Source organism: Oreochromis niloticus, linkage group LG3 (assembly GCF_001858045.2).
Source record: "Oreochromis niloticus isolate F11D_XX linkage group LG3, O_niloticus_UMD_NMBU, whole genome shotgun sequence".
Lineage (NCBI taxonomy): Eukaryota > Metazoa > Chordata > Actinopteri > Cichliformes > Cichlidae > Oreochromis > Oreochromis niloticus.
The window spans coordinates 79,799,864-79,816,215 of NC_031967.2; the positions used below are offsets into that span (position 1 = coordinate 79,799,864).

General features: G+C 42.2%; 1 protein-coding gene across 2 annotated transcripts; it reads right to left on the bottom strand.

Annotated features, from left to right (window-relative positions):
• Positions 1-901: 901 nt before the first annotated feature.
• LOC109200938 (nuclear factor 7, brain-like) lies at positions 902-3,203 on the bottom strand. 2 transcript variants are annotated; one of them, XM_025900115.1, is made up of 2 exons: positions 3,023-3,203; positions 902-2,909 (listed from the first exon to the last, which is right to left on the bottom strand). In XM_025900115.1, the coding sequence occupies exon 2, from the start codon at positions 2,902-2,904 to the stop codon at positions 1,513-1,515; it is 1,392 nt and encodes a 463-aa protein (XP_025755900.1). In that variant the 5' UTR covers positions 2,905-2,909; positions 3,023-3,203; the 3' UTR covers positions 902-1,512. The 2 variants fall into 2 exon arrangements, with proteins under 2 accessions (XP_025755900.1, XP_019212063.1); XM_019356518.2 differs by having other exon boundaries at positions 911-2,921; positions 3,023-3,201.
• Between the last annotated feature and the right edge of the window lie 13,149 nt (positions 3,204-16,352).

Sequence of the window (16,352 nt, forward strand, 5' to 3'; positions counted from 1 at the left end):
AACCCTTACGATGTAACCATGCAGCAGTATATTAATGACTAACCTCGTACTGTGGATGGATTATCTCGGTGGTTCTCCTAATGTTTGGTCCGTTTACAGCATCCTGCCATGAGATTGTATTTGCTCCTAACCATTGGGAACCCTCACATTAACATTTATCGAGTGGAAAAAAGTCATCCGTTCGTTAGCGTTCATCCTCCAGCTTTACTGTTTATCTTATGCTAACATAGCTTGTCGCGCTAGCGATCACGTAGCACATCATTATATACCCGCTAGCCCAACTTCAGTAACCCTACAAACGTCGCTGCTATTTACTTTCCTGTCGTCATTTATATTGGAAGTGATAGCAGAGCTGTATGTTTTAATTTGTTTAGTAAATCTCTCAGTCAGAACATGGTATATTATATTTAGGTGGAAACTAGCGAGCTAACTCCCTGCTAACTTCTAACTCAGTTAAATTTCATAAATTCTGTTTTCGTGGATGCCTGGATATTAAACTTAATTGTTACACCTGGCAGAGCAGCCACACTGATCATATTATTACAGATGAACAAATTTAGACAGTTTTTCAACTCTCAGTAAAGCTGCAGTGATCATTTGACTTTTGCAGCGGAGTTTGGGCCCAGACATGGCTAATAACGTCAGACCCAAAGACCGGATAGTGCTGGTCTACCACATCGTAACCAGGTAACTAATAGGCAAGTTAAATAATATGGTTGCTACACTTTAAAGAACAAAACAGATCAACTGAAAAAAAGCACCTATACTGCCGACAACCAAAACACATCATCGTCCCAGAATGCATCATGTGCTAAAAAAACATGGCCGCTCCCACAGCTCCAAAATAGTTTTAAACAACAACGATTTCATGAATAACAAAACAATTGTAGTTATTCTCAAGTATGTTTTTATGCAGTGGAGATAATTTGTAACATATTTAGAGTAACTTGTCATAATAGTCGGGGTTCGCTTTAAACACTGTTAAGCTTTCATGGGTTTTTAAATTGGTCCCGATTCATATTGTTGTAATGTTAACACTTTTAATATAGAGGACACAAAAGAAAACACCTGAAAGTTCAAAGAAAGCACTTGATTTTTGAAAATTATTTTTAACAGGTTTTGTCTAAACATGATTTCCTTTTCATTTTGCAGTTTACTGACTCATTACTTCCACAGTAGATTGGAAATTGGATCTCAATTTCATTGTAATCAGACAAAGTAAAATCAAATGCAAACAACCACAATTCAAATATCAGAAATATTTCATATATGGAGTTAAACATGAATCATTGTTTGAACAATATATTTATTGTTGTCATAAACAGACAAGAAGACAACAACAAACTGCTCCTCCCATTCAACACATGTCAGTCCATATCCCAGCAAACTAAATCATCAGTGAGAACTAAAAGAGAAACAAAGATCTTTGGAACAACGAGGCAGCAGGAGGACAGCTGCAGTTTAACAGCTTCAATTCACTGACAGGAAACAACATTAGAAATATCATCATCCTCAACTGATCTGCTCCACTGACACTGACACCTTCAATGGACACACATTTAGATTATTCCAAGTTTCAATATATGGAAACATCCTGTGAGTGAAAGTGTGTGTGAAGGTGTGTATGTGTGTGTTAGTATCAGGATCAGAGAACGACAGCTTTCCTCTGTTCCAGTCCAGATTCACTTTGATCCTCTGGAGCTTCTTCTTTACTGAGAGAGCAGTGGATCCAGGTGATGGTGACTCCGCTGAGTACTTATGTTTCGAGAACCATATAGCCCACAATCCAGAACGTATGCTTCCCTTCCTCTGCACAGACTCTGCTAACACCCCCAATGCCCACCATGTACTGTCTCCAACTTCAACATCCCAGCTGTGAGTCCCTGAGTTAAAGCCCTCAGTGCCCAGGACAGAGCAGGAACGATCAAACCTCTCTGGATTATCAGGAAGCTGCTGCCTCTCTTCTCCATATCTCACACTGGTCAGATCTTCAGACAGGATGAGGTTTGGATGAGCAGTGTTTGGGTCCAGAATGAGAGGAGTGTAGGAGACCATGTCCTTCATGTTGTTCCAGATGTTGAAGGTCAGGTTGCCCAGGTGTTTGGCCTGGTCTCTCATAGCTCCTGAGGGCAGCTGTGGATCATCCAGCAGGGGGCAGCGCTGGACTCTTTCCACTGCAGCCTTGTAGTTGTGCAGGAATGAGACGTCTTCAGCTCTCAGCTCCTCCTCTGTGGCTCTGACTGTGTCTGAAAGAGCTGCTATCTCTCTGCTCAGAGCCTCCATCTTCTCCTTCATCATCCCACTCTTCTGCTCCTCTTCCTCCCTCAGTGCAGCCAGCCTGGCCTCCTCTTCCTCTGCTAGAAACTGGTGAAGCTTCTTAAACTGCTCTTTAATCTGCCTCTCTGTGTGTCGGGCCTGGACCTTAATGTGTTCTGCTGTTTGATCAAACTTTGCTTGAACTTCTTCACAAACCTTTAACTTCTTCTTTAAGGGCTCCAGAGTTTCCTGAAGTTCCTTCTTGTGTTGTCGTGCAGCTTCATCGATGGGTCTGAATCTGTGATTGGTGTGTTTTTCTGAGTCTCTGCAGACGACACACACTGGCTGCTGATGGTCCAGACAGAAGAGTTTGAGTTTCTCAGAGTGCAGACTGCAGAGAGCCTCTGAAGCTCTCTGATCTCTCTCCTGTAAGAACGACTCACACAGGTTCTTTAAAGCTCGGTTTAAAGGTGGATGCTTCTTTGAAGATCTTTCCTTACAAACTGGACACTCATGTGTCCGTTTTTTTCTCCACCATCTCTTCAGACAGTCTTTACAGAAGCTGTGGCTACATGACAGAATAACAGGATCTCTGAAGACCTCCTGACAGACCGGACAGCAGAGATCCTCCTCTGATCTGGAAGCCATTGAGTCTGTGAGTGAAGCTGAAAACAGCAGACAGGAAGTACAGTCAGTCCTGGCTCCCCTCCCTCCTCTACGACCTTCACTGAAACTTCCTTTGAGTCGTGTTTTTGCTCAAACTTACATTCAGTGTGTGGAGCGTCAGCAGCTTGAAGCAGCAGTGTTGGAGTTTTCCACTTTTCTCTCCTGTAGCTGGACTCACTCAGAGGAAGCTGCTAGTTTGGTCTGAACTCAGTCTGATCGTCTGTGCGTCTCTCTTTACTGAGGACGAAGAACTTCCTGTTTCCTCCTTTGTCACATTTGAGTGACGTGAGGGGAGGAGAAAAATGTTGCTGTTTCACTTTTAACTAAGATGTGTTTCAATCCTGCCTGTAGCTCAAAAGCTGTGGAGGGGTGTATCTTCATTCAACTTCCTCTTATAAATGTGTGAGTGTGTCAGCAGAGTGCAGACCTTTATTGCAGATCAGAAACAAAACCTTTTCTCAAACTCAGAAAACAAAGTGTGACTCATTGGTGCAGCTGTTTGGCAGTTTTTATTTTAGACTTTGTTCTGATTATTTTCAGGTTCCATAACATTCAGAGAGTAATGCAGTCACACCAACACAGGTGTTGTTAAGTTGGATTTACTTTGTGACAGACTTATAAAAGTGAAATGGATTGTAAATGTGTGTTTTTGGGTCCTCTCATTAAACAACCAGCAGTCAATGTAACAGCAGCTACGTTTCCATCAGATCAACATCAACATTAAATTCTGTCTGACACAAACAACGGCTCTAGATGGAATTTAACCTTGGACTTTAAGTCGTCCTCTTTATTCTCTGAAGCACAGGTTCATTCATTCATTGATTATTTTAGTCAGAAATGTTTTTCATTACTATTAAATGTGATTAAAATTCTAATATTTACAATGAAAATGTTGCAATAAAGGACTTTTTGCTTAAAAAACAGACATGAAACACGAGGGATAAACTCCAGCCTAATTACCCTTGATTATCGTTTTTTGAAAGGGTAAATGATCAGCTACAATGAAGCTCAATGTAATCTATATATTGAAAGCCAATAACAACTCTGCTTACTGACAGCCCAAACAGGACGTTAACTAAGTGCTCTAGCTCTTGATGTTACTCAAGCTGTGATAGTAGGTCAGGGGTTCATGATTCTGCTTTTTGTCTTTTGAAGAACATCTATTACCCCCCACAACCATCATTCACCTTAGTTCATTACCCACCTTTTCACCGCTGCTGCTGCTGCTGCTCTCTCTGAGTCTGTCTTTGTTGACCTGCCTCTCAGTTTTCCACGGACCTTGGCCTTATTAATACCTTCCCACCATCCCAGCTAACCTGGATTCCAAGTAAGTCACACTGTCACAACTTCTTCGTGAAGACTCTGCCTAGTGGTCTTTCTACTTTTAACTGCCATAAATGTAAATTATGTCAATTTGTTTAATTTATTGTGTTCATTTATGTTTATTTCCTTTATTTATTGTTGTTCCTTTTGAGGTAGGAACTAAGTTTCATTCTGTGTTGCGCACAGGTCCCTTTAAGTGACGTAAAGGGAAGTCAAAAGGGCATGTGCAAAGAAGCTAAGCTATAACTTAACTAAGTCATAAGAAGGAATAAATAAGCAGTTTTAAAGTAAAAGAAAGCTGTAAAGAAGAAGAAGAAGAAATTGGGAATTACTTTCGTAAGTTTTTGTTCCTGAAGCGGACTCATTCCCTCACGGTTACATGCAGCCAGCGAGGTATGTTAACTGTGTTTGTTTATCGTGTATTTGTTAACTTGGGTTTAAATGTTTATTTGTAATATTTATGTTTGGTCATTCTGTACTTTTATGTAATGACAGTTTGACGGTGGATTTTATGGTGTTTCGGAGGAGAAGTGTGGCGGAGGAATAAATCCATCAGTGAATGAAGAACCGTGGTGTCGTCTATTAACTGGAGGGAGTGATAGTCAAACTCGGACTTGCCCAGACCCGCCCTACCAGCGCAAATTCGACAGCTCATCAAGACGGGAACACAGATAAGCCACTGTTTAGGACACACAGATTCATAAGGTTTTCATGAAGAAGTCTATAAGTCAGACTCTAAAGTTTTTGGTCTGAAAAGTGACACAAGAGTTGGAAACTAAAAGGAACTGTGTATAGCCTGGCAGCCACAGTGTTTCACGTATATGAATGTACATTTACGTAAGAGATGTAACTTCATGTTCAGTTGAATAATTATAGTTGGCTCCTAAGGGACAGAAGTAAACTTTGTACATTTTGATAGAAACTCACAGTTTGTATTTATGGTTCAGTGTCTTTTACAAGTTCAGTGTGTGACAAGGTTATAATAAGAACTCTGTTAATTGTACTTACTCTGTAATATTTTACATCTATGGGCTCATTTGAAGGAGAGTGACTTCATTTAGTTAAGATCATTGTTTAGTATTTGCAAATGTTGTTGCAGCTTGCTCTTGTATGCTGCCTGTGTATATCTGTGTCTAAGTAATCAAAATGTCACATACAAGTAAAGAAGCTCAGGGTGCAGCAGCTGCTCTGGAAGAAGAGACAGAGTTAGAGCAGACAGATGAATCAAATATCGGGCAAAATATAGCACCACCTGAAGAGCCTCGTAGAAGTGAAAGAGCCCGGACATTAACAGAAAAGGGAAAGGAGTTCCAGAAAGAGCAAATCAAAGGGCTATTGCTTCGCTTTGACAGCAAATATGAACGATGGAAAGCTCTGATTAAGGTAGCTAAAAGATCTGTGTTAAAACAGGATCCTAGTGACATCCTACAAGAACACGTCACCAGTATTCAAAGGGAATTATCTGAATTGAACATTGCTTATGATGATTACCGAAGAATTGATCAACCAGGCCATGACATGCGTCGCAAGATGGATAACTGCATCTCGATCACTAAGACTGTAGTACAAAATGCTCAATCTGAAATGCAGGGAACAGCGGAGGAGTTGATTTGGCCAGATCATACTTCTGTATTCTCATCCTCAGCTTCCAGTGTTTCACTTCCTGCCTCTAATGGTTCTAAAGCTTCTTCTATTCATTCAAATGTATCTTCACTTAGAAGACAAGAAGCTGCTGCCGAGTATGCAGCTACACAGGCTGTACTGCAGATTATGGCTGAACAAGAGGGCCACCAAGAGAAGCTGCAAAACCTTGAAGCTGAAGAGAGGTTGATCATTGCAGACCAAGAAGGAGCTGCATTAGCTCGTCGTCTTGAAGGAGAAAGAGAAGAAACTGAACGTAGGCTAGAAAGAGAGAAACAAGAGGCTGCTCTCTTAAAGAAACAGCAAGAAGAGAATGCTGCAAGAAGAAGGTCTGTAGAAAACCTAAAGAGAGAACTTGAGCGTTTGGAGAATTTGAAAAGGTTGAATGCAGCCAAAGCAAGGCTTCAAGTGTATGATGAGAATGAGCTCAGTCCAGCCCAAGGGAACGCTCCACAGAGCCTGGATCTACATAAGGTTATGCACCCACTCAGCCAGATGAAGCCTGAGGACCAGCACTCACAACCACCAAAGGATGCAGTGCCAACACATGTGCTTCAAGATGGCACAGGAGAGCTTGTGAAGGTCTTAGCTGAGGCTATATCAGCAAATAGGCTACCCATTCCACAGCCCACAGTTTTTAGTGGTGATCCACTCAAGTTTAATCATTGGAAGTCATCCTTCCAAACTCTTATTGAAAAGAAAAACGTTCCAAGCTCAGAGAAAATATTCTTCCTCCAGAAATACGTTGGAGGAGCAGCTAGAGAGGCATTAGAAGGTTATTTTCTGATTGGCTCAGATACTGCATATGTTGCTGCATGGGAACTCCTCAATGAGAGATACGGCCAGCCTTTTATGATTGCCAAAGCCTGCCGAGACAAATTACATGCCTGGCCAAAAATAGCGTCAAGAGAGAGCGCTGACTTAAGGAAATTCGTGGACGCAGTTGTGAATGTGCCATGGCTCACAATGAGAGTCTGCGTATTCTTGATGACGGCATTGAAAATCAAAAACTGACAGCCAAGTTGCCTGATTGGTTAAGCAGCAGATGGAACCGAAAAGCCACACAGTATCAGCTAGAGCATGGAAGGTTCCCAGATTTCAAGTATTTTGTAACTTTCCTGACATTGGAGGCTAGTATTGCTTGTAACCCTGTTACATCTTACTATGCTTTGCGGCAAGGGGAGCCGGAAAGGACAAGATCTAAACCTCAGAATGTAGTGACCTCTAAGAACCAAGCAGCAAGTGCAAGGATTTTTACAACTAACACCACTGAGAAGAACATAAGCACATGTATGTTTTGTAAGAAAACAGGGCATGTCTTACACAAGTGCCGTAGACTAACTGCAAGGCCAGTTGCTGACCGAGTGAAGTTCATTCAAGGTGAGAAACTGTGCTTCGGCTGTTTGAGTCCTGGCCATCAATCCAAGAATTGCAGCAACCGGATGGTCTGCGACACCTGCTCAAAGCGCCACCCCACATGCTTACATGAGGATCGCTCAAAACAACAAGAAAATGACAGGACAGGTTGCAGTAAGGAAAGAAAGCCACAATCACCGCAAGACACTACTCAAGAAACCACATCCAATAGAGTTGTGCATGATGGTAACAGTGCTCAGACTTCAGCAATAGTTCCTGTTTATGCATCAATGCCAGGTGATTCAAACAAAGAAGTCCTTGTCTATGCTCTGTTAGATTCACAAAGTGACTCTTCATTCATTCTTGAAGAAGAAGCGGATGCTCTTGATGTTAATGCAGAGCCAGTCAAGTTGAAGCTGTCCACAATGTCTTCCAAGGAGACAATTGTACTATGCAAAAGACTCAAAGGTCTGCAAATAAGAGGGTTATCTTCTTCTAAGAAGATCACAGTGCCAACGGTCTACACTCGTGAATTCATACCTGCCAATCGTACACACATTCCAACGCCAGAGACTGCAAGGGCATGGCCTCATTTAGAGCATCTTGCGGAACACATTGCCCTGTCGAAGACATGTGAAATCGGTCTTCTGATTGGGTATAACTGTCCACAAGCACTAATGCCTAGAGAAGTTGTATGTGGTGAGGACAACCAGCCCTTCGCACAGAAAACTGACGTAGGCTGGAGCATAGTCAGCTATGGTGATCCAAGCGAACACTACAGTGATGCAATTGGATTAAGTCACCGCATCATTGTAAAGCAAGTGACCCCTGAACCCAAAGTAACAAGTAAGCTGAAAAGCGAAGTTCATTATGTTTGTAAAACAAGAATTAAGGAGATGACTACTCCAGAAGACGTACTTAAGGTGCTGGAATCTGACTTCAGTGAAAGGCTTGGAGAAGAGGCAAATCTCTCGCAAGAAGATCTCCGGTTTTTGACTAAAATGAAAGAAGACATTAGGCACAAAGAAGACGGACATCTTGAAATGCCTCTGCCTTTTAAACAGAGCAGGCCAGAGCTACCAAATAACAAGCCATGTGCTGTTCAACGCCTCATGTGCTTGGAAAGGAAGCTCAAGAGAGACCAGAAATATCGGACAGACTACATGAACTTCATGAAAGACATTATCAGTCGTGGCGAAGCAGAAAAGGTCCCAGAAGAAGAGCTTCATAAACAATCAGCTTGGTATATTCCCCATCATGGCGTATACCACCCTCAAAAGCCAGAGAAACTGCGAGTGGTCTTTGATTGCTCGGCAAGATTTCAAGACATGTCATTGAATGACCACCTTCTTACAGGGCCAGAGCTCACAAACACCTTGGTGGGAGTTCTTTGTAGATTTCGAAAGGGCCCAGTCGCTATTATGTGTGATGTGGAACGAATGTTTCATCAATTCCATGTAAAGCCTGAAGACCAAGACTACTTGAGGTTCTTATGGTGGGAGAATGGTGATCTTGAGTCTCCGCCATCAGTTTATCGGATGAAAGTCCATTTGTTTGGAGCAGCTTCCTCACCTGGCTGTGCCAATTTTGGACTTAAACATCTAGCCACAGAAGGTCAGGATCGATTTAACCAAAGCACTGTCAAGTTCATCCAAAGAAATTTTTATGTTGATGATGGACTGGTGAGTGTAAGGTCTGATGCTGAGGCAATCGAGCTGATCAAGGAAGCGAGAGAGCTCTGCAGTGCAGGCAAGCTTAGACTACACAAGTTCATTTCCAACAGCAAGAAGGTATTGGAGTCAATACCGAAGGAAGAGTGTGCTGACAGTGTCAAAGAGCTGGACATAGATTTAGGGGAGCCACTCCTAGAAAGAGCACTGGGCGTGCAATGGTGTGTATCCTCTGATGACTTTCAGTTCAGAGTAACTGTCAAGAAACACCCAATGACGAGAAGGGGAGTGCTATCCACAGTAGCTTCCATCTACGATCCTTTGGGTTTCGTAGCACCATTCGTTTTACGTGGGAAGTTGATCTTGCAACAGTTGAGTCGAGACAAAGCTAGTTGGGATGAACCACTTTCAGAGGAGTGCAGATCACAGTGGCAGTCATGGTAACAAGATCTCCATAACTTATGTCAAGTAAAGATTAAGAGGTGCTACATGCCAGCAAGCTTCATAGATGTCAAGCAGTACGAATTACATCACTTCTCAGATGCTAGCTTCACAGGCTATGGGGAGTGCACTTATCTAAGAGCAGTCAACTCTAATGGCAGCGTACACTGCTCACTTGTCATGGGGAAAGCACGTGTTGCCCCCACTAAGGTCACAACAGTTCCAAGGCTTGAGCTGTCTGCAGCAGTGGTTGCTGCGAAGATGGGTGCCGTGTTAAAACATGAGCTCGAAATAGACAACCTTAAGGAATATTATTGGACTGATTCAAAGGTTGTTCTCGGGTACATTAATAATGATGCCAGACGCTTTCATGTTTTCGTGGCAAATAGGATCCAGAGAATCACGGCCATCACAGATGCCAACCAATGGTATCATGTGCAATCCGAAGACAATCCGGCGGACCATGCTTCGAGAGGGTTATCGGCAGATCAGCTCGTTGCTTCAAATTGGTTCACTGGCCCAGACTTTCTGTGGGAGAAGGAGCTACCCACAAAAGATGCCAAGGTGGGAGAGGTTAGTGACAATGATCCAGAACTTCGAAGGGCTCAGGTGCTCAACACCAGTGCAAGGGCAAATAGAACATTGTTGGACTAAGTTTTCTGACTGGAAAAGAGACCCTAAGCAAGTTAAGGGTCTTAGTCCCAAACTCAATGGAAGTACAAGTGTTGAGGAAAGACAACAAGCTGAACTTTTCATAATCAGATTGGTCCAAAGAGAAGTATTCAGCAGTGAGATGAAGAATTTACAGCAATGCAAGGACGTAAAATCCAAAGACAAAGCAAAAAGGCTATGCAAATTAAGTCCATTTTTGGATGAGCAGGGTGTGCTGAGAGTAGGCGGCCGCTTGACAAGAAGTGACCTTCATCCACATGTTAAACATCCTGCTATTCTGCCAAAAACAAGTCACGTGTCTTCTTTATTGATCAAGCATTATCATGAGAAGGTACAGCATCAAGGAAGAGGTATGACTGTAAATGAATTGCAATCTAATGGGATATGGGTCATTGGATGCAGCAGTGGAGTTGCCTCACATGTCTTTAAGTGCGTCACATGCAGAAAGTATAGAAGGAACACACAAGATCCAAAAATGGCAGATTTGCCAAAGGACAGAATGGAAATGACCCCTCCATTCACATATTGTGGCATAGATTGCTTTGGACCATTCTATGTGAGGGATGCAAGAAAGGAACTGAAGAAGTATGGTCTTCTCTTCACTTGTATGTGTTGCAGAGCTGTACATATCGAAATGCTTGATGACCTTAGTTCAGATGCTTTCATCAATGCATTGCACGTATTCATTGCAATACGTGGGAATGTAAGGCAGTTGAGATGTGATCAAGGTACCAACTTTGTGGGTGCAAAAAGAGAGTTCATGGACTCAATGAAGAACTTGGATCATGAGCAGTTGAAGGAATATGGCTGTGAGTTTGTAATGAATCCCCCATCATCAAGCCATATGGGAGGAATTTGGGAGAGGCAAATAAGGACAATCAGAAGTGTTCTAACAGCAATCCTTGATCAGTCTGCTAAAAGACTTGACACCGCCTCACTTAGGACATTTTTGTATGAAGTGATGGCTATTATAAATAGCAGACCGCTGACAACAGAGCACCTGAATGATCCAACAAGTCTTGAACCGCTCACACCAAATCACATTCTTCTGATGAAGTCTAACATCATATTGCCACCTCCGGGTCAGTTCGTGAGTCAAGATTTATATCTGCATAAGAGATGGCGTCAGGTGCAGTTCTTGGCGAATGAGTTTTGGACAAGGTGGAGGAGGGAGTATCTTCTTAATCTCCAGCAAAGACAGATATGGCATGGGGATAAAAGAAACACCAAGGTCAATGACATTGTTATTCTCCAAGAGGACAGTGCTCCGCGAAATCGCTGGAGACTAGCAAGAGTCACAGAGGTGTACCCCAGCTCTGATGGAAGGGTCAGAAAGGTAAAGCTGTTGGTTAGTGACTCAATTTTGGACAAACAGGGAAAACGCACATCTAAGCCAGTTTATCTTGAAAGGCCAGTGCAAAAAATAGTTCTACTTGTTGAAGCAGAATTAGCATGTGTTAAACTGTTGTAAATGCTTATAACTTGAAGATTCGAATCTATAAGGAAATCTCAAGTTGAGATTTGGTGGGAGTTTAACTGCCATAAATGTAAATTATGTCAATTTGTTTAATTTATTGTGTTCATTTATGTTTATTTCCTTTATTTATTGTTGTTCCTTTTGAGGTAGGAACTAAGTTTCATTCTGTGTTGCGCATAGGTCCCTTTAAGTGACGTAAAGGGAAGTCAAAAGGGCATGTGCAAAGAAGCTAAGCTATAACTTAACTAAGTCATAAGAAGGAATAAATAAGCAGTTTTAAAGTAAAAGAAAGCTGTAAAGAAGAAGAAGAAGAAGGAATTGGGAATTACTTTCGTAAGTTTTTGTTCCTGAAGCGGACTCATTCCCTCACGGTTACATGCAGCCAGCGAGGTATGTTAACTGTGTTTGTTTATCGTGTATTTGTTAACTTGGGTTTAAATGTTTATTTGTAATATTTATGTTTGGTCATTCTGTACTTTTATGTAATGACAGTTTGACGGTGGATTTTATGGTGTTTCGGAGGAGAAGTGTGGCGGAGGAATAAATCCATCAGTGAATGAAGAACCGTGGTGTCGTCTATTAACTGGAGGGAGTGATACTACTACTTGTTGCTACAAATCTGTATAAATAATTTAATAATGCTCATATGAGACACTCGCTCTGGATGTTATCAGTCTATTCAATGGGCATTATTAGTGGAAATCAGCCCACAGATATGGGCCAGTAGGGGCTTTCTACCTTCTAGGTTGTTCAGAAGGTAGTTATCATCCATTCAGAGGATGAGTAACAGGAGGATGGGAAGATTCCAGAATTCAGTCTCACTGGATTCTGGAGGATACGGCAGTGTTTACAGGTAAGAGCATTCAAATGGACAGCATTTATAGAGTGACTATAATAAGTCAGCGAGCGACAGCAATGTTAATGTGGTTTTGTTGGTAATACAGTGAGTGCTGATATAACAGCTTTGAGATGTATTTGTGGATATTAACCAGCAAAGCCCCAAAGGGCTTCCTGAGCTTCCTGCTCAAAAATAACATGTCCAAAATGAATGGAGTATTTCTGTGCAATTACAAGCTTGGTGTAAACAGTATTGGTATCAAAATAAAGCTAACACTTGCAAGATGTCATCAAAGGTGTGAAAATTGCATCAGATGTTATGGCGTCAAAACTACTGAGGCTAGAACATAGAAAAAGTAAGTAGATTTTTTCCTCACCTAATTTTTTAAATTTTTTATTTTTTAGCAATGAATCCCATTAAATTATGCTTTAGTTCAATGTAAAACAGTGAAAATTGCAGCACTTTTACTTGATTTTCTTTAGGTATTAAACTGCAGAAATGATTTAATTTCATTAACATACCTAAAAATACTTGTTTTTTGAATATATTTGAAGAATTAACCACACATTCACAGGCAGACCCTTTCTACCGTGTGCATGGAGTGTTTAAATATCCTCTGGTGAACTCTGAGGTGCTGTAGCTTCGCCTTCTTTTGGCCCATTTGCACGATTTCCCTTTTTAATCGTTTAAGCCAATAGAATCACAGTAACAATGCCGCATTCATGTCACTTCAACCAATCAGAAGTTGCAAGGCCAGACCCCATGTGGCCCCAAATTCATGTGTTTGTAACTGGGTCTAAAATGGCGGTTGTTGACAGAAGTTGAGCTGATGAGACTAGCTAGCCCTCCATTATCAGTAGCTATGCAGGCTATTGGCTACTGGTGAAAATGTGGAGGAATATGGTACAGTAAGCCAATTTCTGTCTTAGTGCATTTGCGCCGCTAGGTGTTTTTGTGGTCTTCTTTTGTGGCTAGTTCAGTGAATCTTGATCAGAGTGTGGTGAAATTTGGTGTTTTGGAATCGGTGTGGTCTTGAGCTATCGTACCATTGTTTACCCAGTTACATGAACTCTGGCAAATTCTAGGCTCAGTTGTTTGTGTTTATTGGACTTTTGAGCATTTATGGTACTGCTATTTTAATCATCGCTTCTTTTTGCTGTGTTTGGTGGTTGTAGAAATGGTTTGTATGAGCATCTACCTGAGATTCCAATGTTTCTGTGGATACTACACATGTTGATATTTGCATAAAAGGCTTGACGTCATGGAGAGTTATGGTTATGGTGCTAGCTTAAAGTTACTGTATAAAGGGTAGCTTATATTGTTATATTCTTATAACAACAAAGAATACAGCATTGCGGCATATTGAACACAGAAGAGTCTGGACCAGAAACGAAATTCTACATCATCACTTAACAACCTGATTGTTTGCCAGTGGTGCTAGTGTCAGTCATAATGCAAATTTGCTGTTTAAAAAGCATGGATATATTAGCTAATGTTAGGCCTAAGTTCCCTTAAAAAAAAAAGAAAAGAAAAAAGAAAGAAAAACTGAAAAAAATAAATAGAGGTGAATGCTTCTCAACCAATATTGACAGCCTAGGTAAACGGTGACTCGTTTAGCAGAGGCAGCAGCCTGAACAGAGAAACCCAGGCCTCGCTCTCCTCAGCCACCTCTTCCAGCTTATCCAAGGCAAAATTATGGCATTCCCAGGCCAGCTGAAAAATATAATCTTTCCAGTGTGTTCTGGCTCTGTTCTAGGGCATCCTTCACCTCAGCCAGAAGGTGCCTAGGTGGCATCCTTACCAGAATCCTGAAACAACTTTACTGCCTCCTTTCACTGTAGAGGATTAGCAGTTCTACTTTAAGCCCCACTCAAATGACTGAGCACTCCACCCTATGCCAGGGAGAAGCCACCCACCTGTCAGACAAAGCTCAGTTTTGCTGCTTGGATCCACAATCTCTTGTTTTGTTTTTGGTTCCTACCAAAAAGAATCAGACCACACAATCTATACTATTACTATACTATTAAATCTGATTCTTTTTCATTCTTTTCTGACAGAGAAAAACATGACTCAGGAGTGGTCAAAACATTTATAATTCTTTATTTAATCATCTTCCGGAAGAGAGAGACCTGCACAGCCCAAAGCCAGTTGCAAAATCTCTAGCATTAGAAACCAAAAATGTGTATCATATAGGTGTTAGTTTGGTCCTTTACACATCACACATAGTTTCCATGAAAACAATTTCTTCTGGCCTGAGTTGATGTGTGTGTGTGTGTGTTAATTAGTTCCGCTTTTTCTCCCTGTACTGGTTTCCTGTATTTTATTAATATGCCTCTGCAGCTCTGCACTAAACTTCCTGTTTTTTAGTCAAGGGAGCTTGCAAAGAAAAGCGTCTGGACTTCTTTAAGTTGCTTGAAGACGTTTCACCTCCCATTCGAGAAGCTTCTTCAGTTCTAAGGTCAAATGGTGGAGAGTCCCAGATTTAAACCCAGTGGGAGTATCCCCCCAAAGAGGGACAAAAGGACCCCCTGATGATCCTCTAATCACCTGAGCCAAGGTGTGAAAGTGGGTGTGGGTCCCAATCAGCCAGAGTTTCGGGTGAGCTCATTGTGAAACCTGGCCCCACCCTATCATGTGATTTCTGGAGGTCAGATCGCTCAGGATGTGAGTGGGCGTTAAGGCGTCTGGGGAGGGAACTCAAAACTGGATTATAGATGGCAGACAGTTGGTGTCGTAAACCACCGCCTCTGTTCAAAGATGGTCGCTCACAGTGGACATAGATGGCCTCTTTCACTCCTCTTTCAAACCATCTGTCCTCTCTGTCCAAAATGTGAACATTGGCATCCTCGAAAGAGTGTCCTTTATCCTTTAGATGCAGATGAACAGCTGAGTCTTGTCCTGTGGAGGTGGCTCTTCTATGTTGTGCCATGTGTTTATGAAGTGGCTGTTTGGTCTCTCCGATGTAGAGGTCTGGGCATTCCTCGCTGCACTGTACAGCATACACCACGTTGTTAAGTCTGTGTTTTGGAGTTTTGTCTTTCGGGTGAACCAGTCTCTGTCTGAGTGTGTTGCTGGGTCTGAAGTACACTGGGATGTCGTGCTTCGAGAAAACTCTCCTGAGTTTCTCTGATACACCGGCTACATAGGGGATGACAATGTTGTTGCGTCTGTCTTTCTTATCCTCCCTCGCTGGTGTCTGATCTTCTTTTCTGTGCCTCTCTGCTGACTTTAGAAGCACCCAATTAGGATAACCGCATGTTTTGAGTGCTTCCTTTACATGTGTGTGTTCCTTCTTTTTCCCTTCAGGCTTAGAGGGAACATGTTCTGCCCGGTGGTGTAGAGTCCTAATTAAGCAGTGGAGACTGTCAGAAAACGACTACAAGAAGAAAGCTCCTTGGAAGACAGGACCAACTTCACACCCGATCAGATTTGCACACTGTTAGACCTCTGCATTACAACAACATACTTCAAATACAACGAAGGCTTCTACAGACAAAAACATGGCTGTGCCATGGGCTCCCCCATGTCACCTATTGTAGCCAACCTTTACATGGAGGAAGTGGAAAGGAAGGCTCTTGGCTCTTTCAAAGGGAGAGTACCCAGCCACTGGTACAGATATGTAGACGACACCTGGGTCAAAATCAAGACACAAGAAGTGGAATCCTTCACTGCGCACATTAACGCTGTGGATAAAAACATCAAGTTCACCAGGGAAGACACTAAGGATAACTGTTTGCCTTTCCTGGACTGCGCTGTGCACATTGAACAGAATGGCAACCTCAACATTGAAGTTTACCGGAAGCTCACACACACGGACCAGTACCTCCTCTTTGACTCCCATCACCCTCTGGAACACAAACTTGGAGTAATCAGGACCCTACACCACCGGGCAGAACATGTTCCCTCTAAGCCTGAGGGAAAAAAGAAGGAACACACACATGTAAAGGAAGCACTCAAAACATGCGGTTATCCTAATTGGGTGTTTCTAAAGTCAGCAAAGAGGCACGGAAAA